Source organism: Branchiostoma belcheri, unplaced genomic scaffold (assembly GCF_001625305.1).
Source record: "Branchiostoma belcheri isolate BF01 breed outbred unplaced genomic scaffold, Haploidv18h27 scaffold36, whole genome shotgun sequence".
Classification (NCBI taxonomy): Eukaryota; Metazoa; Chordata; class Leptocardii; order Amphioxiformes; family Branchiostomatidae; genus Branchiostoma; species Branchiostoma belcheri.
Window position 1 is genome coordinate 2542118 of NW_017803976.1, and position 22692 is coordinate 2564809.

General features: G+C 39.7%; 1 protein-coding gene and 1 long non-coding RNA gene across 2 annotated transcripts; both read right to left on the bottom strand.

Moving 5' to 3' along the window:
* Nucleotides 1-894: 894 nt before the first annotated feature.
* On the bottom strand, nt 895-3407 carry LOC109476056. The gene is made up of 3 exons (XR_002140591.1): nt 3307-3407; nt 2509-2622; nt 895-1845 (listed from the first exon to the last, which is right to left on the bottom strand). It is a non-coding gene; the product is annotated as an uncharacterized LOC109476056 (long non-coding RNA).
* A 3534-nt stretch (nt 3408-6941) lies between these two features.
* On the bottom strand, nt 6942-17569 carry LOC109475995. Its single transcript, XM_019776804.1, has 13 exons — nt 15658-17569; nt 14696-14799; nt 13477-13993; nt 12314-12417; nt 11599-11705; nt 10868-11011; nt 10315-10409; nt 10092-10214; nt 9286-9419; nt 8557-8753; nt 7967-8122; nt 7713-7825; nt 6942-7215 (listed from the first exon to the last, which is right to left on the bottom strand). The coding sequence occupies exons 1-13, from the start codon at nt 17556-17558 to the stop codon at nt 6942-6944; spliced, it is 3969 nt and encodes a 1322-aa protein (XP_019632363.1). The 5' UTR covers nt 17559-17569.
* Between the last annotated feature and the right edge of the window lie 5123 nt (nt 17570-22692).

The following is a 22692-nucleotide window of genomic DNA, read 5'->3' on the forward strand; positions in this document are numbered from 1 at the left end:
AATAAGTGAATGTTGCAAATAATATTGTCTTAATGTAATTCAGGTACAATTCATACAATGTAATCTGGATCATTCTGCACAGTTTGATAATGTTACTTTGAAAAACAATACAGAAAATGTTCCAATCTGTTCAAAAAACATTCCATTTGCCCAGTATCTGTCCCTTACATTAGTTCAAGCTGCTAGACAGTGGGATATTTCTGTGGTCTTCAAGTTACGATCATTATAACAATAATTATACATGTAGGTATATGTATGCATCCTACAATTTACACACTTTGGTGTGATATTTCTGTGGTTATGGAGAAAAATTTATTCAACATTTAGAACTTTATTCACTACTGGACAGTTCACAGTGAGGTATGCAAATACTAACAATGATGAGATTTGATACATTTTGAAGGTCTTAGGCACATAAAATTGAATGTGTGGGTCATTACGCACGACTTACGTGCAATGTGACCTCAGGTAACCCGCTATGGAACACATGTTCCATGGCCAACGGCAGATGGAACAGGCCATTCTTTAGATAGAACATGGAACGGGTATAGCACTTTTGGCCCTTTTTTTGCTGAAAATAGCCATTTAAGTCCCCCAAATGAGTTATTTGGAAGTGGTGTATGCCAAATATATGACTGCTATTCTGAAGACACATCTTCAAGGTACCCTTATACCAAATTTCAGATCATTTGGTGTAAAACCAGGGCTCAGGATCCAAAAATCCTTTTTTGTTTCGAAAAATGCCCCAAAAAACCTTCATAAAAATTTGTCAAAGGCATGTTATCAAAAAAATGAAAAAAACGCCTGGGGGTATTCGCCCACTCTACCTCCATCCCAAATTTCAAGTCATTTGGCTGAATGATGGCGGAGTTGAATCCCTTTGAGTGTTTGGCAGGAGAAGGAGAAGAAACATCAGAGAACACAATATATTTCATCCATACCATGGTACGGACTGAAATATAATAACAGTTCCAAACGAGATCAAAATAGACGACACTCGAATCCATTAAATATTCTAAAGTACATTACACATATAAAAGGCTAAGTGACGCAACTAAATTAAATATAATAGAATATAAGAATCATTTCTATGTTGTTAGACCGAGTATTTTCATTTCTTACCAATCCTGATGTTTTCCAAAAATGTTTATTAACAGGGTTTAATGAAGGTGGCCTACTGGTTAATAGAAATGAAACTGCACATGTAAGGCGGCGTATATGACTAGCTTACTAGCCTTAAGATATCTGATTGGTCGGTGCAGAAGGAATTTCTATTTTAACCACGCATCATTTAGCCAGCACCCTTAACTAGATCTACGGTTCCTACCTGATGTATACAATTGTTCTTTTTGTTTGTTTTTTCCATTCTTATCAATAACGTTAAATATCTGGTCAATATCTATCGCATTGATTTCGAAACTTGTTACAAAATTCTAAGCATTGTTTCAAGTCGTCACCATATATATATATATATACATGTATGGCCTACATGTTATGATGAATACATTGTACAAGTCACTGTTTAAATATTTCCTTTTTTTTGATTCTGATTAATTTTGCAAGAAAACTATAAAGGCATCACGCTAATGTAATCACTTCATGATTTATAAAGTCACAATTTAATTATTTCGTCGACTTATCCATTGACAGATGCTGGGAAATTTTTAACAATTCACACAGCAGTGTAAAGCTTACGGAGATACCAGAGGGACCGCCTCCTCGTCTTCTATAGGCGGCTTCTCACCCTTCTCAGCGTCGTTTGACCCAGGCGGGCTGGTCGGTTTCTCCAACAAAGCTGCCGTAACGGTGCCGTCAGGGGTCGTGGTGTGATCGCGATCACAACACCTGATGATTGAACAGCATTAGATGTATGAGTGTATGAGTATAAAATTGAGCATCATGCATAGATGCTAAGCGTGGATAAGTCCTGCAGAGCCCATATATATATCTTTAATGCAAATACTGCAAATACATTATCATCATTATAGCTCCCTGTGTATGTACAATTTGGGGGTATTTCTCGCGCAACACATCACACCGCGGAGAAACGCAACGAATGCTGAAGTATTTACGCCACCGCAGGGCAAAAAAAATCAAGGATTTGTGACCATTTTAAGACATCAAATTCATAATATTTGAAAATATTATGTTAAAAATGCCAGCAGGACAAGCGTTAATTAAGATAAAGGAGTGTTGATTTCTGTAAATAGTTGTTCACTGGCTATAAGTAAATGCATGTTGCGTGTTCATATTTACATGACCTTCCAAGCTAGTATGCCTCTTAACACAGATGAATGTATGACTTCATATTACATTTGACCAACAAAGAAGACACAAACTTATAATTTGACTAAAATGTCCAGAAAATAGATTATACGAGTAATAGGCGATCAATAATGACCATATTATAAATGTTGACACTAAAGGTTTAAGATACGATGTGAAGGATTCATGCATTTAGCAAGACAGCAAGAAGATCCATTCTTGACATGAGAGTGGTATACTTACGTGCGCCAGGAAGACCTGACATCCTCCTGCAGCACACACCGGAACAGGAAAATGAACAGTCCCTGCAGAGAGTTCAGGACGAAGAAAACACAGGCAACGGCCAGCTCGGCGTCTCTGAATGAAAAAAAAAGAATAGTATATGAAATATTATCATCATTATCATTATTTTCATCATTATTATCATCATCATTATCATCGACATCATCATTACTATTATCATAATCATCATTATTATTATTATTATTATAAGATGGCAAATTTGAGCAAGACATTTTTTTCAGTAGTAAGAATGTAAATAATAGTTATAATGTTTGTATTTTACAATGTATGAAAGAGGATTCCAGGAAAATTAGTGGTGCACTAGTACTGTCACTAATGGCAGGTTCCTCGAATAAACAACAACAGTTTAGACAACAGTTCAACAGATTTGGAACAACGCATCTGTTGACTAGAATAGTCAGCTAATGGAAACTGGAAGAATCAGAATTATGAATTTTGCATATGTGTTATATGTCTAATGTGATGGTTAACCTGTCTAATGTGATGTTCATCAGTTAGCTTCAAATCTATGAATTTTGCATATGTGTAATATTTCTAATGTGGTGATGAACTCGCTAAGGTTATGTCGTTATATGTACAGATGTAAGCTTCCAAGTTTAACCAACCAGCATGGCGGGCAATAGCATGGCGTCATGGTCACGTGAGACCAAACACCATATTCATTAAACAGATCGTACAGAAGAAATAATAGAATCACACGATCACCTTGAACTAGTAAGAAATGCTTATTCCATTTACCTGATGAGGAAAAAGCCAAAGATCCACTGAAGTCCCACCAGAATCGTGATGATGATGACAATGTTGATCTTCGTCTTGGTGACGTTGTCATGTAGTTTTCCATCTGTTTAGAGAAACAAAAATATTATAATATTATTCAATACCAACTCACTTATTGGCACTTGTTTTGACAGTAAAATTAATACGACGCTTTGTACTTTGGGAATAAAATGCGTTCTAAAATCGGTCTTAGTTTCAAGTTTTAGCAGCTTAGTCATGCAGAACTTATCCATATGTATCAGTTATGTCCTATCTGGTGTAGTAATCAGGCCATATTGATGAACACCTGAAATTAGTCTGGGTTTGACGAAACTGAAAAGAATTTGGAAGGATAAACATATAAAGATTGGTACGAAAATACGGATATACAATGCATGTGTGCTGTCTACAGTCCTGTACGGGTCTGAGACGTGGCAAATGACCTCCAATCAGGAAAAACGGCTGGACGTTGCGGATCAGAGATGGCTTCGGGCCATATTAAAAGTCAGGTGGCAACAACACACTAGCAATGACGAGATCAGGCGTAGGACAGGTCAGCCAAAGCTCTCTAAACTAGTACAAAGAGCAAGGCTGAGGTGGCTAGGCCACGTTTCTAGAATGCCAAGGCAAAGACTGCCAAAAGTGGTGTTAACGTGGTGTCCACAAGGAAAAAGGAAGAGGGGTGGTCAGAGTATGACGTGGAGAAAAACAGTGGAAAGAGACCTTGCAGTGATGGGTTGCGAATGGGAGGGGGCGCAACGAGCAGCACAAGACAGAGGAAGATGGAAAGCAATGATGGCCCGCCTCAGCAGTAGCTGATATGCGGTGGATCCGGAGCGGAGCGGAGCGGAGGAGTCTGGGTTTGAAGATGAGTTGGTAGTGTCTCCATAATCACACAATTTTGACCAAACAAATCATGTTCTTCAAAATAGGGCGTGTCATCACATCTTCTGTCTGCCCTAGATAGATTCGACCATATAGATCTATACAGATCCGCTTCAATTGGAGTTATAGATGATACACACAAAAGGCAACGGAAATATATACCTACCTACTATAACGGAAATATATAGGTTTTCCTATTTTACGTACATTTACTAGCTATGGGCGGGCACTGTATATACAGTTTGTATACAGTATTACGTATGCGTCTGTGTTCGATTGTCTGTCCATGTATCTATGACAGCTTGCTACTTGCTAAAGTAAGAAAAGTGGGTGCAATCAACATCTCGAATCTTTAAAATGTGACAGCATGTGCTCCAGGAAAGACACATGTCTTTTAGTGATGAGATGACACGATAAGTAAATTTACATTGACTTTGAACAATAATTATTGTTCTACATACTTAGTGTTATCATCAGTTTTGTACGTGTTGCCTTCTGAATGACTCAGGAAGTCATGCCTGTTTTTGCCTAGATTGTTATTTCAGTATTACCTTGTGAATTAATTGTGAATCAGATGCGTTCTAAAAATCGGTCTCAGTTTCACGTTTATTTTAGCATCTTAGTTTCTAGGAATAACGACTTTAGACATGTCCTTATTCATATGCATCATTTATGTCCTATCTGGTGCAGTAATCAGGCCATGGTAATAAAAACCTGAAATTAGTCTGGGTTTGAAGATGAGTTGATAGTGTCTCCATAATTACACAATGTCGACAAAAAAAAATCGTGTTTTTCAAAATAGGGCATGTCATCACATCTTTTGTCTGCCCTAGATAGATTCGACCAAGGCACCCCCCCCCCACACACACACAAGGCAACGAAAACATAGCTGGTAAAATGTATGGCAAAGAAGAAATAACAAAGAAAAATACATGAACTATTATGCGTGGAAGATCTTGGTAATTGAATTTACTTTGAAATATCCGCGAACCAAGGTATTTGTGCATCGGTGAAGTTTAAACATCCAGGTAATAACGTACGCCAAAAACAGTAACAGCAACTGGACAACATTTGGAAACCGTCAGACGTTTCTGAAACAACAGGAGCTACTTGACTAATTTGCATCATCCTTCTCTTGACTTGTCTAACTTTTGTTTCCTTTTGGACCTTAAAATATTTCCTTTCAATAGTTCATACTTATAAACCTGCCTTTATAACAGCTCTCCAGTGTCACTGACGAAAGGTAGTGGATGCTACCTGAAACGCCTGACCGTTTCCAAAATCATATGCAGTTGCTTGAGTAACTGTTTTTTTTGGGGGCGCAAGGTATTTGTGTTACAGTGTTATCTAACCTGTCGGTGCATCAGGCTGACGTAGTTTCCTGACTATGACGAAGTACGTCACCGCGTCAAAACACAGCGTCACGGCAGCGGGAAGCATGAAACCGATCAGTAACTGAAACCCCTCCAACCAGCAGCTGTACAACGACAGAGGAGAGATCAGTAACTGTTCAGAACTGAAATACTGAGGAAATCTTTTCTGTTTCAGGCAATAAGCCTCAGTAACCAAGACTTGTAAATAGTAGTCCGCCTCTGTTTTAATAGACCTGACCTACAGAATTTTAAATCAATTTAATTTTAATCGTCAATGTTGTGATTTTTAATGTGTATCTCTTTTCAAGCTATTTTAACATGTAATCACTTGTGCAATTCAGCCAAGCAATGCATATTGGCTGCCAATCAATGTGAATAAAACAGTTTCAGTTTCAGTTTCATCAGTATCGTCAAGACGAAGACACGTTGCATATCATTTTAAGAGGCATTAACATGGAGGCCATATATATCAGGGCTCTCCAGCCATTACTTAACAGAGACGGTGGACGATATAAACTCCCTGGTGGGTTTGGTCAATTGCTGACGCCACGCATTCGTTAAGTCTCGTGTGAATTAGGTCTTTTGTCTGTAACCGTAACTCTCGCGAGATTACGTTTTGGAGTGATTGCCTGGTCATTAATTATCCTGATGAAGGTGACAGTGGTCGTTGAAAATTTTATTCACAGTTCAACATTTCACTATGATTACTACCAACACAGATGAACTTCGCATATCATTTGGAGTGGAACACATATTTGAAGTCAATGAACTAGCCCACATACCCCACCTACATTTTAGTCCACTGTAAGACATGTAGAGTACTGTACTTACAAGTTGTCGCTCCTGTAGCCTCGCACATCAGACACCAGAGTGATGAGGACAAAGGCGAACGGAATACCTAAAAAAACAACAACAGCAAAGTATTGAATATGAAGTATTAATGTCATTTTATTTTGAACTTAGCTCTTTATTACCCTGCCACTCTGTGTTGATCATACGTAGGAACTGCAAATATATATTTCGTCTCCAAGATAGATAGTCTTAAACAATTAAAACTCCCCTTAAACGGAAACCAAGTCGGTAACCCATTCCTCTCTTTATTTCAAAGCCCTTTAGCCCAAAGGGCTAAACTTCCATTGCTCATACAGAAATATGAATACACATCTGTCACAGATAACATTGTAAAAAAAACACACATTGAGCACAAAAAGAAAGTCAAATTATGTATAGATGAAGGTAACATAACCTACATACTAGAAACATTATATGAACAGTTGGCGGGTGGCTTTTTAAATTGGATCTACTGGAGAGTGTTGTGAAAGAGATGTACCGGAAGGTGTTGTGAAAGAGAAACACGACTTAATACTCACCCCATCCAGCTAGTGCAGATTTGATGATGAACCGTTTCATGGTGTCGGCGATGGTCTTCTCGAAGGCCAGATACATGTTGTACGCCTCGATAGCGGTCCACACGAAGAAGGCCAGCAGGAAGTAGTGCAGGAAGAACGTGACGGCCCTGCAGCTGGAGTCGTTCTCCGTCCAGCCGATCCCCAGGAGGAAACCCACCAGAGTTGCCAGGAGGGCGAGGCAGATGTTCATCAGGATGATTTGTGACCTGTGCTGACGTAACTCACTGGGAAAATATGAAAAATACATTATTTTCACATTTTCCATTGCATTTTACAAAAGGATACACAACTCAAACAGAAAAAACAGGACAAAGTACAGTAACTAGTAGCAGAATAACAAATGGTAAATGAATAAAACAGAACAGTAATGTCGAACCAAAAATGATAATGGCATCATCAATGACTAACAATGGTAGCTTAATCAATATAAATTCAAACACGACAGAAGGATAATATCAAACAGTATCGCAGAATAATGACAAGTAAATATGCAAAAGGCAATATTAACAAAATTATCAGAACAAATAATATGAAACAGGAATAACAATAACAAATCAAATGTAACTGAATATAAACATAATATCAACCAAAAGGCATTTCTTTTCATATGACACAACGACAAAAAAGGATTGTGTCAAAAATTAATGTTATTGAAGGTAGTACAGTGTTGTACAATAATTCGATATTAGGTATTGTAAGGCCGAAGAATTTAAATACTTACTCGAATATCACATGTGTGATCAAAGTGATGGCTAGTCCAATGACCATCAGACCACAGAGTACCTTACTTACGGCGACCAGGCCGGCAAATTCGTTTTTGTGAATAGTGTGTTGCTGCAGTTTGAAAATAAAATATCAAAGAAACGACATTATGATGTACGTGCTATAGATGCAGAAATCGCAAACGAGTTACAAATTCTACCAAAATCAGAAATAACACAGTCTATTGAAGTGAATAAATAGTTTAAAGCTCACCATTAAGACTGCGAAGTTAGTGAGATGATCACATTCACACACGACTCTCCCTTTGTCCATTCCTCCATATGAACATCCATCTGTTGACCAGGCACCGCCTCCATGGTTGGCAGCGAAGTCCCAGAAGACACAGGTCATATTAGTCATGTTGCGCCTCTGTAAAACAAAGATAAGAAAATGGATGTATTGTATGTTTACCCTCAAGCAATGTCATAAAACACTATGTAAATGTTTGACAAAAACTAGAAAGGTAACATTTGTAAAGAAAATGCATAGTGTTAACCGTCACATATGGTCTGCTTTGTTAATTCTTACTCAAACACATTCACATATATGGCGAGAGGAGTCTAAATCCCTCCTGCTATTAAACTGCAACATGATGTAAGCCAACACTAGTTACCATGGTGACAGACGTCTGGATCAGGTCATTGTATCGGGCAGGTTTAGAACGGAAGAAGAATAAAAAGAAGAAGAAACTGAGCAGAAACAGTAATCTAGATCTGTGAAGGAGAAATTGCTACAAATTTCTTCGAAGTTGAAACACTGCTAGCAAATCCTTATCTGTGCTTTGCTTTAGTAATAGTTCTTACGTCGACCGGGAGGTACTTGAGGATGACAGGCTTGGACAGATTTTTGGTCTGGAGTCCACTAATTCTGCCGGCGATGACTTTACTGTTGACGGTCTGTGGGTGGAACCCTCTTTCTACATCCACCGTCTGGTCGTACGGGAACAACCTACTATTCTGGAAGATGGTGAAACTCAGACGGACATCGTCACTGGTCGGCTCTAGGGTAGACGTGTTAAGAAAAAAGAGTCTTATAAACTGTTGCAAATATACATGTCATGGTCTGCTATGTTGATAACATGTGACAGATACATGGTATGTACACCAGGGCGATAAAAAATATTCCTTAACCTCCCTCATCTTCTCTCAAACTTTTAAAAAATAGTTTGGGGTCGTGTGGCGCAATGGCTGCGTGCGCGACTCGGAATCGAGAGGCCCTGGGTTCGAGTCCTGACATGCCACTGATCTTGTGCCCTTGGGAAAGGCACTTAACACGACTTCCCTCACTACACTCCAGTGAAAATGAGTATTGTCTGTCACGTCCAGTATCCGTTTCTATGTGCGGGACACAACACCAGCAACAGCTGCCTCTGCTCCGCGTGTATTGCATTTTGCAATTTCAATAAAATAAAAAAAAATACTTCCGACCATCAATGTTAATACAATTGTACCCCCCGTACTATTCATTATGGTTAGCAAAATGCAGAAGTATTTAAAATAGAATTCTAAATATGGTGATGTAAATAAACATACCAAGTTGATCGGGTAAGGCAATAGAAGCAACCACGTCCTTGGTAGGCATCGAAGCACTTTCCTCGCCAATGTAGGTCCGGACTGTCTCGTTGTTTAGGGTATCAGTGCCGTCATCCAGAAGTGCAAATACGACCCTGAAAACAGAATTTAAAAACATTCTAAAGAAAATACATTGGTGCTTTTCTAAACAGTATACACCGGTTTCCGCTTTACGAGTTTCTTTTCCGAAAATATCACCTAAAAAGACACAGAAAAGAACCATGAAACCCCTTCAGGTTGAAACATAGAACGGTTGGTATGTTTTTTCTTTGTATTTGTATAACGAACTCATAAACTCAATGACTTTAAAAACTGACTTCATATTGATGATGATGTATTTTTTTGTTATTGTATACTGCACTGCAATTCTATGATGCATTGCTATAATGTATTTTGTCGTAGGTCTTGTATATTGTAATGATTTGTATTATGCTCGTGGCCACTACCAAACTTACTCATGCCTGGCTACAACCTGTCATGCACTGTTGCATCCCCAATAAATGTTTGTTTATTTGTTTATTAGAATTCACCACAAGTACAAACATACAAGTGGAAGGGAGGACAAAACAGGAGTATTGACACCTTGTCCTCCCAAACAATTGTTGACATGAAATACAAAATTCTACAATAACATACAATTGTCATAAAATACAATACAATACACTGACAAAAAATATAATTCATTATATACAATTGTAATACTATTAAGACAGTAAGAATACTAATGAAGCCTTAAAGCTGTACAATGAAATGAAAAACATACGAACCCGCCTAACAACTCGGATGATGTCATCTGGAAAATTTCCACTCCAAAGTTTTTCCCCAGGTGACTGAACTTGCCATTTGTGAGGTCAATCTGATCATTATTCTCTTCCATTGCCTTGACAATTCTGTAATAACATAAACACATTTCAGCTCCGTAGCAAAATGACTCCACTATTTGTTGAATCGATGAAATGAAGTTTTTTTAAAATTCTTGTTGGTACTTACTTTGATGGGGAACCATCTAGTTTCTGGCTGTTCTGAAGTACATCATCATCAGCGTCCATTATCAGGTCCACGGTTTCCAGAAGTGAGTAACCAACCTGAGACAGCAATGCAAACATGTGATTTTAACTTAGTTAGAGGTATTACGAATCGAGTTTGAACTGAAATTTCCAACACAAGAAATTGAACTTACCCAAATCTTCGACTGTACAACTCCAGTCTTTGTCAAGGAATGAGCAATCCATCCCTTCCCTGACGTTACGTTATGCAGATAACACACGTTACTCCATGAGCAGTGGATCATAGGTTGCAGAGAGTTTGCATAACTTGACGTCACACAGGCGATGGATCGCTCATTTCGTGACAAAGACTGAAGTTGTACAGTCGAAAATTTGGGTACTTCCAATTTCTTGTGTTGGAAATTGAAGTTCAAACTTGTTTCAAAATGACTTCTACCAACACAGATGTACTTTCAAGACAGCTGTACACCTGTACAAACCGACAGGATTCAAACGCAATGAATACAGCTATATATAAAACATGAAAAAATCCTTACATCTGGTTGTGAGCTGGCGTTTGCAACATTTTCGAAAACCATCCTGACATCCCCCAAGTCGTCAACTGTCAAGTTGTTGTTCGAAGACGTTATGTTGCGAAGCTTTCCAGCGACATCCGGGGCATTTGCGGAAGTTACGGGAATCTGGAATGACATAATTGTCACAGCATTACACTTTGTCTTCACGCTGAAAAATCTCTCACTGTAATGTTTCATAAACCATTCCAAGTCTTTCTAATAAGAATGAACTTCAATGATGATTATTATGATGAATGGGCTACTAAAATATAAATCACTTGCAGCCATTAAGCTAAATTGCTGATTCAGTACAATACAACCTTACTCCAAACTTGTCAAATAAACTGTTAGTAGAAATTCTTCGTATTTTTGTAAGGTAGATTACGTACCTCCAAATTTTCGGAGTCAACTGTACACCTTGATCACGGAGTGACCTAGTCTCGCGAGAACACGAGACTAGGTCGAGACCTTACAAAAATACAGTCACTGATCGAAGAATTTCTACTAACTGTTAATTCTACGTGAATGATGAACCTCTTCAACGATTATCAAATAAACATCTTTACTGAAATAAAAATAACATGTTGGTATCATAATATTACAAAAAAGGTGGTACTAAACATTATATGAAAGGTCTAAAGTTAACTACCATAATACAAAATTGTAGCGATAGTTTAAAAGCTTGGCATGTACATATCAAATACATACTGTACCTCTGCCAGTTCGTGCATGTGAAGATCGCAGCTCTTCACTATATTGTCCCAACTGACTCCGGAATGAGGGTCTTTTTCACACCTTGTAATCACGTCTAGCTTCTTACCTGTAGGATCAATCACAAAAAAAATTAGATACTTGAAGCTACGATATAAAGAGATTGAAACATCTAGTCATATTGTCCACAATGCAACATGCATATGCAGTCCAAAACCTATATTGGAGAGACTGAAAGATCCGTCAAGGCTAGGTTCTTAGAACACAAACGACCTAGCTCGACTATTTCGGAGGTCTCACTACATATACCCATAGAATCGCCTGGTCATTCAGTCTCACTGGACAAAGTAACAATCCTGGATTCAGAACCGGATTTCTTTGCACGAGGGATTAAAGAGGCCATCTACATCAGGGTATTACAACCATCCTTCAACAGAGACGGGGGGCGCCACAGACTTTCTGCTGATCCACTGCTCACGGAGTCACATGTGTTACCTGCGTGACGTCACGGAAGCGGTGGATTGTTCATTCCTTGACAAAGACTGGAGTTGTACAGTCCAAACCAAAATTTTGGTGAGTCCAATTCGTTGTGTTGGAAATTACAGCTTAAACTTGCTGCATAATGCATATGCAGCCTTGCATTCAATATCCAAGCTCAAGTCCCACCACAGAAGACTGACAAAACACATCAATTTGGCAATATACAAATTTACGTACCTTTTGGCATGGCAAACACTGTGATGGCGTCTGATATGCCGTCTATACCGTTGCTGATTGCCGTGCACTGAATCTTGTGGGGTCCGTCCGTCTGTGGTGTATATCTGTTGGGGAACATGTCATTAGTCGAAATTGAATCATATGGTGTATTTTTATCATAACTACATTTTTAAAAATTTGTTTTTAATTTTCATTCAATTGCAACGATGCAATGCATTGGCCACCCAGGCAGCATGACTGATATCGAGTGCCGAAAGATACACAAATTAAACATACACAATATAACTTACTAATAGGCTACAAGTACCACATTAGGCTAAGATCCATCAATCAACAATATGAAATTTCAACAGAGTTAAGTACAAGGCTTCCTATAAAAGTATTCAAACAACATAATGATAATATACAGTTTTGGAGGTCAGAGGTCATAAACAATAATACAATGTGTGAGGAAAACGCATGTAACGCATGATCATATGAGGTTATCTTATGTGGTATCACTGAAATAGTGGAGCAGATAACATCAAATTTTGGAGGAATCTTTCAAATTGTGATACAAGCACCGAACTTGGTACAAATACTCATGAGACATTACTTTTTTTAAAAAGTACGCGGACCACTTAATTTGACTTTTGGCGTCCCCTAGCGGCGCTTTTTGGTACTGCAACTGACCTTTCGGGCTTTGTATCTCCTGTTCTAAAGGAGAGGACTTTTTGGTCGGCTGCAGTACCAAAGAGCGCACTTGGAGCAAATTGTGCACCGGCAAAAAACGCTTCTGCAGTTCCAACGCAAGCTGCTAGAGACACTAAATTAATGTCATTTCTTCCTTACTCCAACAACTTTCTACCACATAAAAATCATGGCTGTAGCATGTTTAGAACAGGAGATACAAAGCCCGAAAGGTCGGTTGCAGTACCAAAAAGCGCCGCTAGGGGACGCCAAAAGTCAAATCAAGTGGCCCGCGTATTTTTTCAAAAGAGTAATGTCTCATGAGTATTTGTACCAAGTTTGGTGCTTGTATCACAATCTGAAAGATTATTTCAGTTATCTGCCCCACTAAAAGGACCATCGACACGTTTTGTGACGGAAATAAATGTTTCAAGTGCCTCAAATAACTCCATTTAATTACCAGGCTGTATGAAAAGGGAAAAGTTTGATGTTACCTCAGAGTTTGTCCGTTCTGCCCATCAACCACCTCTCCATCCACTGTCCATCTGTACTTGACACAAACCGTCGGCAGACCCTCTGTATCACACCTTACTGTAACTGTCTCTCCCACTGTGATGTCTTGGATCCCGATGATGTGTTCGGTTACTCGGATAACGGGCGGCCGGTCTGGGTTAGAGCCGTTCCCGGGTACTGTCGAGCCTTCCCCTGCATCCTCTATCAGTATGTCTGGTTTGGGAAGGGTCACATTTATGCCAACAGTCGTATTTTGAACTGCAGCAGCAGCAGTAGTAGTAGTAGTTGAAGTAGTTGTGTTCTCTGTAGTTTTTGACGTAGAAACCTGCCTGGAAGTTGAATGTGCTTGGCTCGTGGGCACTTTGGTTGACTGAAATGGTGTTGTTTGATTGGTAGTACTTTTCGGTGTTGTTTTCGCGGTAGAACTTTGTGAGATGCTCACGGTATTGGTTGTGGTTGTTGTTGTTTCATTCAGGCTGACCATGGTTTGGGCCTCTACTAAGCAACACAAAATTTACATATATATGAGATGATGAGACACAATAACTGCGATTATACCTTAGTTAGGTGGGGTAGTGTGTCGTATCGGCAGAGTGCTGGACTCGGAACCAAGAGGTCCCAGGTTCGAGTCCTGACATGCCACCGATCTTGTGCCCTTTGGAAAGGCACTTTACACGGCTTTCGCCACTTCGCCCAGGTGAAAATAAGTATTCTATTGTCCTCTGTGTTGGTAGCAGAATTGATATAAGTTGAAAAAACTTGTGATTACATGTTGGAATAAAAAATACCTGCGATTTAACCCTTGTCCTGCTGGCAATTTTTACACAATATTTTCAAATAATTTCATGTCTTAATCATGTTACGTAACACAGACCCTTGACTTTTTTTGCCCTGTGGCGGCGTAGTTACTTCCGCATTCGTTGCGTTTCGCTGCGGTGTGCTGCGTTGCACGAGAAACACCCCCAAATCGCACATATACAGCGCACTATATAGATGGTACTGTATGTACAACCCATATATATATGTGGGCCCCGCAGGACAAAACGTGTTTCTCACAGACGTCAAATTTTGAACACAAGCATGGGCAATAAATATGTCACATCTGTTCTATCGTTTTAAACGCATGACATTACAAATTGATGTACACAAGGTACGTCAGCTGAACTGAAAAAGGAAGGATTTATGAAAAGACTAACTAACCTGCCGGTTTGACAAACAGTGTAATGATGTCTGAGACGCCGTCCCCTTCATCGGTGTGAGCTGTACACTGGATCCGGTGAGAACCATTCCTCTGGGGGATGTAGCTGTATAGAGACATATTTACTGTTATGATCAAGATTTTTAATATACGTTTTATTGCAAATTCATGCCCGGGGGCTACTTGCATGAACAGAAGAAACATTTGTAAGATAATTAGTACACATAGAACTACTGATAACTACTAAGAAACTGCTAGTAAAGACTACTGGGTTTGACTTCTTTTTTGAAGACAGAGGAAAACAAAGGGTCCTACTTTTTCTGTAATTTCGAATGAGTTTTCGAATGTTAAGAGGAGAGTAGGTTTCTTTTCATTTGTATATGTGTAAAAGTTTGGGTAGAATTTGGAGGCTACGTCAAAGAGTTCATTTCGTTCATTGCTATAGAGGGTACAATTTGAGATAAAATGCGTTTCGTCTTCCACCGTATTCAACGTACAATGTTTGCAAATTCGTTCATACACTTGGAGCCTCTTAGTACACGACTTCAAACAAGTTTATCAATGACATCTGGTAGAAAATAGCGTTTGTGGTAAACTTAACTTTGTATGGAATAAATTCTTAATTCGCTTTGTGTATGATTTTGCTAGCTTTCTATTGTCGATATTGTTTTTTTTTAAATTTCAACGTACAAATAATACATAGAGGCGACGCACTCAAGCGATATAGCTTATATTCACGTCATCACAAGACATAAAATGAAAATTAGATGAAAAACAGTATCACATGGGTAACGTCCAGTTAACAAGAACAAATATAAGGTATCAAGGTATTATTATTTAATACAGTACCATGAATCAGTTGATATTAATGTATCATATAGTATATAGATATTATTAATTGTCGATCTTACTAGTATGTGAAATTGGCATAGTTTCAAGTATAATCAAAGATCTTGACACTTACCTTAGAATTTGTCCTCGGTAGTCGGGATCTTGCTTGCCGTCTACTGACCACCTATACGTGACGTTTTTCGAAGGACTCGCGGCGTCACATCTGATAGTAACGGTCTCGCCGACGGTGACGTCTTGGATTCCAATAAGATGTTCGGTGACAGGGATGGTCCTCTCTTTTGGCGGTAAAACCAAAGAAGTATCTGTGGTGTTTAGGTTTGTCTTCTGAGCTGTTGTAGTGTTTTGTGTTGATGTGCCCGCTCTACTTGTCACAAAGGGGGTTGTCTTGGTCGTTGCCTCTTGTAGTGTTGATGTTACTTGTAAAATTGTGCTGTTTTGCATGGTAGAGTCTTGCTCTGTGGTACCTTTGGTTGTTACCCGGCCGGCTGTAGTGTTACGTTTTGTCGTTGCCAAATTTTTGGTTGTCAAATAAGACTGAGTTGAGGTCTCTGTTTTGGAAGGTGTTGAAGATATTTGTAGAATTGTGCTGTTTTGAATGGTGGTATCTCTACCTGTGCTGTATTTGTGTGTTGCCTTATCTGCTGTTGTGAGATTTAATTTTGATGTACGCGCAATGCTAGTAATTTTAGGATGGGGCGTGGTTGTTACGTCTTGCAACGATGAGGATATGCGTTGACTTGTGTTGCTTTTGCTGGTAGTCGCCCTGGTTGTGTTTGGAAGAACTGGCTGGCGATCATCCAAGTTTAAGACTGTCTGAGTGCCAATAGTAGGCAAAGGCTTCGAGGTTACAGTGCTTCGTACTGCAACACTATGCAATGCCTCAGTGATTGCTGCCTTGGACACAGTGACATTGCCTTGTTTGACGATTGTGCTTCTAACGACTGAATGTGTTGTGGTAGGAATTGTGCTTCGCTGGATGTCAATAGCTACGCTGGCATTGCTAGGTGGTGAGGTTTTGGGTGGTAATTCAGACATGGCCTTCATGGTTGTACTTTTGCGTGGTGCTATGGGTGTGGCTGTAGTCGTAGTCGTAGGTGTAGTATTGCGATTGGCGAGAGTGGAAGACGTTGTCGATTTTGCTGTCATGGTCTTGCTGCTCGGTTGGGTGATTGCCTGGGTTGGAGGGGATGGTGTACTAGTTGTGCCCGGCTTCAGGGATGTTGTTTGAACACACGTCGTCATCTGAGAAGCAGCGTCAGTTACGGACAATCCCACCAACTCAGGAAACGGACTAGAAGCGCAGGTTAACTCATAAGGTACCGTCCCTAGGTCCCGTCCATCTTTGTTGAACCACTGTACTAGCTCATACAGCACGCAGTCACATCGCAGTGGATTGTTGTGGAGAAACAAGTGAACTACGTTAGGCGAACGTTTGAAAGGACCGGTAGGGATGGTAGTTATGTCGTTGTTTTGGAGATACAGTGTTCGGAGGTTGGTCAGACCGGTGAAACTGTCGTTGCTAACGCTATTGATGGCGTTAAAACTGAGAGACAAGGTTTGAAGATCTACCAACCCGGTAAACGTTCCGTACTGAATGTTGGTTAAGGCGTTGTTGTCAAGGTACAATTCACGGAGATTGACGAGATTTTCAAAAGCACCACTGGAGATATCACTAATATTATTCTCCTTCAGGAAAAGGAAGTGAATACTGGGCACAAAAACACCATTTGGGATATGCCTGATCTTGTTGGACTGCAGATTCAACGAGTATAAAAGAGATAAACCGGAGAAGGAACCGTTTGACAACTGAGAAATGTCATTATCCCTCAGCATTAGACTTGTCACAGTTGTGGGTATGTTCTGCGGTACAGTTTCTAACGCCTTTCCGTTGCAGTTGACTACTGCGTTTCCAAATGTACAGGTGCAGACATCCGGGCATGTTAGGGCCGTGTGTAGATGGACAATGTACAACAGAACCGCAAGGAGGCGCCACTGACTGGTCATGGACGCCATCAGGACACAATCAGAATCTACCCACAGAAAGAAAGGTATTTTCAAAACAAGACAATTCTTGGAATTCTTCAAGACATTGATAAATGTATATCTACAGCAACAACTACCGATTGATATTCTGTAACAATGAGACATCTAAAATACCCACATGTGGCGAACACAGAAAACTGATGATAAATAGGGTTTGACAACACAACACAACACAACACAATCACAACACAACACAGCACAGCACAACACAACATAACACAGCACAACACAACACAGCACAACACAACACAACACAACACAACACAGCACAACACAACACAACACAACACAACACAACACAACACAACACAGCACACAACACAGCACAACACAACACAGCACAACACAGCACAGCACAACACAACACAACACAACACAACAAAACGCAACACAACGCAATACAACACAAGGCAACACGACACAAGGCAACACAACGCAACGCAACACAACGCAACACAACACAACACAACACAACGCAACACAACGCAACGCAACACAACACAGCACAACACAAAGCAACACAACACAGCACAACACAAAGCAACACAACACAGCACAACACAAAGCAACACAACACAAAGCAACACAACACAAAGCAACACAACGCAACGCAACACAACACAACGAAACGTAACACAATGCAACACAACGCAACACAATACAACGCAACACAACACAACGCAACACAACACAACACAACACAACGCAACACAACATAAACCAGATTTAGTTTTCACACATGTTTTAGTACAAAGATCTGTGCTCATCCCCAGCTTTAGTAAAAGTATGAAAATGCTCAAATATTTTTGCGTAACTGTGTGATAAAAGAAGTATGTTTTTGTTTTAAGTTAAGGCTATCTATTCTGCTCGTTCTCCTTGTACCAAAAATTCACCAGTTTCCCATCCCCAGAATGCAGTGCGAAAACGGGGACTAAACGTATTTGCATAGGACAGGGAGGCATCGGAATGATCCTGTTGACGTTAAACAGCTTGATTTTCAGTGTGTTTTGAGGTGTTGGGGCATTTTATGCTCAACGTTAATTAAATTACTATGGGTTGAATCTGACAACAAATAGAGACTGAATTAATTTTTTGGAATATGTGGTTTGTAACGCTATATTGGTAACGCTATACTGATGCTGTAACGTTACAAACCACATGTTCCGTGTTGAAAATAGCAAAAAAATTTTCTATTTGTTGTCAGATTTGCTCCATAGTAATTTAATTAATGTTGAGCATAAAATGACCCTGCCAACACCTCAAAACACAGTGAAAAGCAAGCTGTTTAACGTCACCAGGATCATTGCGATGCCTTCCTGTCTTAAGCAAATGAGTTTAGTACTGTACATAGTTGAGTATTGTACATAGGACTTCGCAGAATGTCTCATATAAGGTCGTATTTTCTCATATAAGGTTAACATTTCGACAGTAGTTTCCAAATGTTGTGTCAGAAAAGATATCCTCTACAACAGTGAAAATTCTGATGCAACGTTGACCAAAAATCCAACGAAAAACGCGAAAATCCAGGGTTCTGAGCAGGCGCAGTACGTTCTGCCAAAGTGCTGAGTTTAGACCCCCTGTTTCGCATTGCATTCTGGGGATGGGTAACTGGTGAATACAGATTTTCAGACATGGTTAACTCCCTGCAGGTGCCATAATAAATGACTCCATGGTGAAAGGTCATACGTGTGACAAGCCTCGCCCAGGGAAAAATCAACAGACTGTGGATCATTCGATTAACTTTTCTGACGGCCCTGTTGATAATATTCGAACGTCTCTTCTTAAATCCCGGGAATTTTTTAGAAAAATAATAAAACCGTAAACTAAGTAATCCTACTGTTCTAATACAAAATGTCATATACTTGCATACTGAAAACTACATACTGATAGAACGATATCTGCTAGCAATGTCTCTCTCTCGGCCTGCTAGTAATAAACCATAAACACTATGCAGATACACCCAACTCCAAAATGTTGCTGAATTCCTCTAGTAGACGTCCCGATTGGGTAACGACAGGTTAAATAAAAGTACATAACAACTTGGGTGGGTTGAATAATAAGTAATAACTTGCCCTTGTACGATCGAGACTAAGCACGGAGGTTAAAACAGTTTTCTTGGATCATAAGACTTTCCGGGTGTTGTCCTTAAAATACTTCGATATATGCCTCATTTAGATCATAACTGGATATCATTATAATCTGCTAATGCACTGAGAGCAATTATAGCTCCATGCTGAAAGTAAGTGACGTTCGAACCCGAGTCCCTCTGTGTGTCTCAAGTCAACTGTACAACTAACTTCTTCCAGGTGACCTGCAAATTCTACTATTTTCAATATCTCGAGCACTTCAATACGAATCAACAGCTTTTTTCCTTCACATCTCAAGTAAATAACAAATACGACTGGTAGAAAAGACTCCATTTTGTTACACAGTGACATCGAGCAAATAATTCAACGTGCGGGCACTCCACTGTTAGTAACATGGGCGTACGACACATTCCAACTCGCAGGCAATGTTTGCATTGGAGGGCGAATCTTTTCTTGGATTGTCAATCAAATGGTTCAAGTTACTGCTGTCAGCAAGAATCATAAAAGATTTCTAAATGATTCTTAACATATAATACCAAGTAAAACTGTACTCACGTGCAGTGGACGACTGAAAATGGGTGATTTGACAGAAGGGACATTGTGTGAAACGACCCCCGTGTTGACGCCTTGAACACCCAGGGACGCCTGCGACTACCTAGCCTCAGGCAACGCTTAGTCTAGATGTTACTCTCTAACCTGTTCACACACCTGACATACTGGGAACAATAGCGTGGAATGTTTCAAACATGCATACGGGTGGCGGCAAGAAATCAATTCGTTGATAAGAATATTATTCTCCTTTATTGTTATGATACGTATATACATATGGTACGTCCGATATTTAATCTTGTAAACTGATAAGTGACTTCTACATAATTTGATCAAAAGCTTTAATGGGATATGATTATGTTCATGGGATATGATTCTTGACGAATATGACAATATAAAACCAATACCCACAAGTTGTGTTGTCATTGTATTGGATTTGACGTGTATATCAAAGTATAGGAGAATTGTTCTTTATTATAGATATCACATTCAGATGATTGGACTAACCTCAATAGTTTTCTTGTTAAAAACAGCACGTGACCGAAATATTAACAAGTTTTCCATCCCCAGAATGCAACGCAAAACAGGGGGCTAACCCTTATTTGCATAAGACAGAATGATGCTGTTGACGTTAAACAGCTTGCTTTTCACTGTGTTTTGAGGTGTTGGGGCATTTTATGCCCAACATTAATTGAATTACTATGGGCCGAATCTGACGACAAATGAATAATGACGTTTTTGTGTTCTTTTCAACACGGAACATGTGGTTTGTAACGTTACAGCATCAGTATAGCGTTACCACTATAACGTAACAAACCACATATTCCCCCCAAAAAAATCATTCTCTATTTGTTTTCAGATCCAATCCAATAATTTAACCCTTGTCCTGCTGGCATTCCTGGCACAATATTTTTCAATAATTTCATGTCTTAATTAGATCATAGACCCCCAATTTTTTTTGCCCTGCAGTGGCATAGTTACTTCCGCATTCGTTGCGTTTTGCTGAGGTGTGATGCGTTGCACGAGAAATACCCCCAAATCGTACCTATACAGGGTGCTACATAGATGGTACTGTATGTGCCGCGCGACATATGTTGCGCACAGCAGGACAAGGGTTTTTAATTAACGTTTAGCATAAAATGCCCCAACACCTCAAAACACACTGAAAATCAAGCTGTTTAACGTCAACAGGATCATTCCGATGCCTTCCTGTCCTATGCAAATGGACAGAAAGGCATCGGCCCCCTGTTTTCGCATTGCATTCTGGGAATGGGAAACTGGTGAATTATCTTGGCTCTTGGCGTCCTTGGTTATCAACAGGTTAAAGGTTAAAGGTCAGATCGAACGCCTGATCCGTGCTCAGATGTACCGGTTAAACTGCTCACCACGCCCACTCAGAAGGTCATCTTTGTTATTATCTTACAAACCACAGTACCCAACATTATATACATACTTTAAAACTTCCTAAAGTCCGACTGGAATCTGGCCGAAGAGCTTTTGCCTGGAACGGCCTACCTGCCACAGTTAGAGTGGCCACGTCTTACCTGTCGTTTAAGAAGGTTCTGAAACAACACTGCTGACCTCTGACCTCCTGACCTTGGCCTGGCTTGACGACATTGATTTACGGTTAAGGAGTTTATTTTGACGCTTGGTTGTTTTGTAATTTCATGTATTGTTTAATGTGTTGGTTTCATTGTTTTCATGTGTAACTTGTTGTCACAAGGCATTCCTTAAAAGCAGTGTTTTTAAATAGCACTGAGGTCTCTACCCTGTTTAAATAAAGCAGAAATAATAAGCGAGAGTTGCTCTAAAATTTAGCTTTAAAGTGTTCGACTACTGCATTTGAACATTTCATAGCGTTTGATGGTGTGTTTTCGAAAGTTTTTCACAATGCACATTCTTTAATTAACATTCGAGAAAGCATCCCTGTGTTTCTTATAAGCGGACCGCGGAAAGGATTTACCAACCTCCCTTTTTGACCGAAAAATGGAACGGCCCTTAGTAGTAACAGTTTGGGCTCACTGCCATTTTGTTCAAGCAGATGTCACTGACCTCTACAGATAACTAGACTCTAGACTTTTATGATGGGAAGTAAAACATTGAAGATAAAACAGGTATAAACAAGTTCCTTTCGTCAGCTCACATATATATTGACATTTTTTTCCTACACAAAGTATGATCATCGTGGGGTCGTGTGGCGCAGCGACAGAGTGCGCGACTCGGAACCAAGAGGTCCCGGGTTCGAGTCCTGACATGCCACCGATCTTGTGCCCTTCGGAAATGCACTTTACACGACTTTCCTCACCTAGCTCAGGTGTAAATGAGTATTGTCCTGTCATGTAATTGTCCCCTGTGTTGGTGGTGAAATTAATACAAGTTGAAAAAACTGTGTGCCGTCACCACGTCTGGTGATTACATGTTGGAATTAAAAAAAGTATGATCACTCCTTCCACGTAACGGATCTTTGT

Coding starts and splice junctions, on each gene's coding strand:
- LOC109475995 (XM_019776804.1), bottom strand. CDS start 17,558: ATGGCGTCCATGACCAGTCAGTGGCGCCTCCTTGCGGTTCTGTTGTAC. Junction 14,800..15,657: donor TACCGAGGACAAATTCTAAG/GTAAGTGTCAAG, acceptor GTCTCTATACAG/CTACATCCCCCAGAGGAATG. Junction 8,754..9,285: donor TGCCTTACCCGATCAACTTG/GTATGTTTATTT, acceptor CGTCTACCCTAG/AGCCGACCAGTGACGATGTC.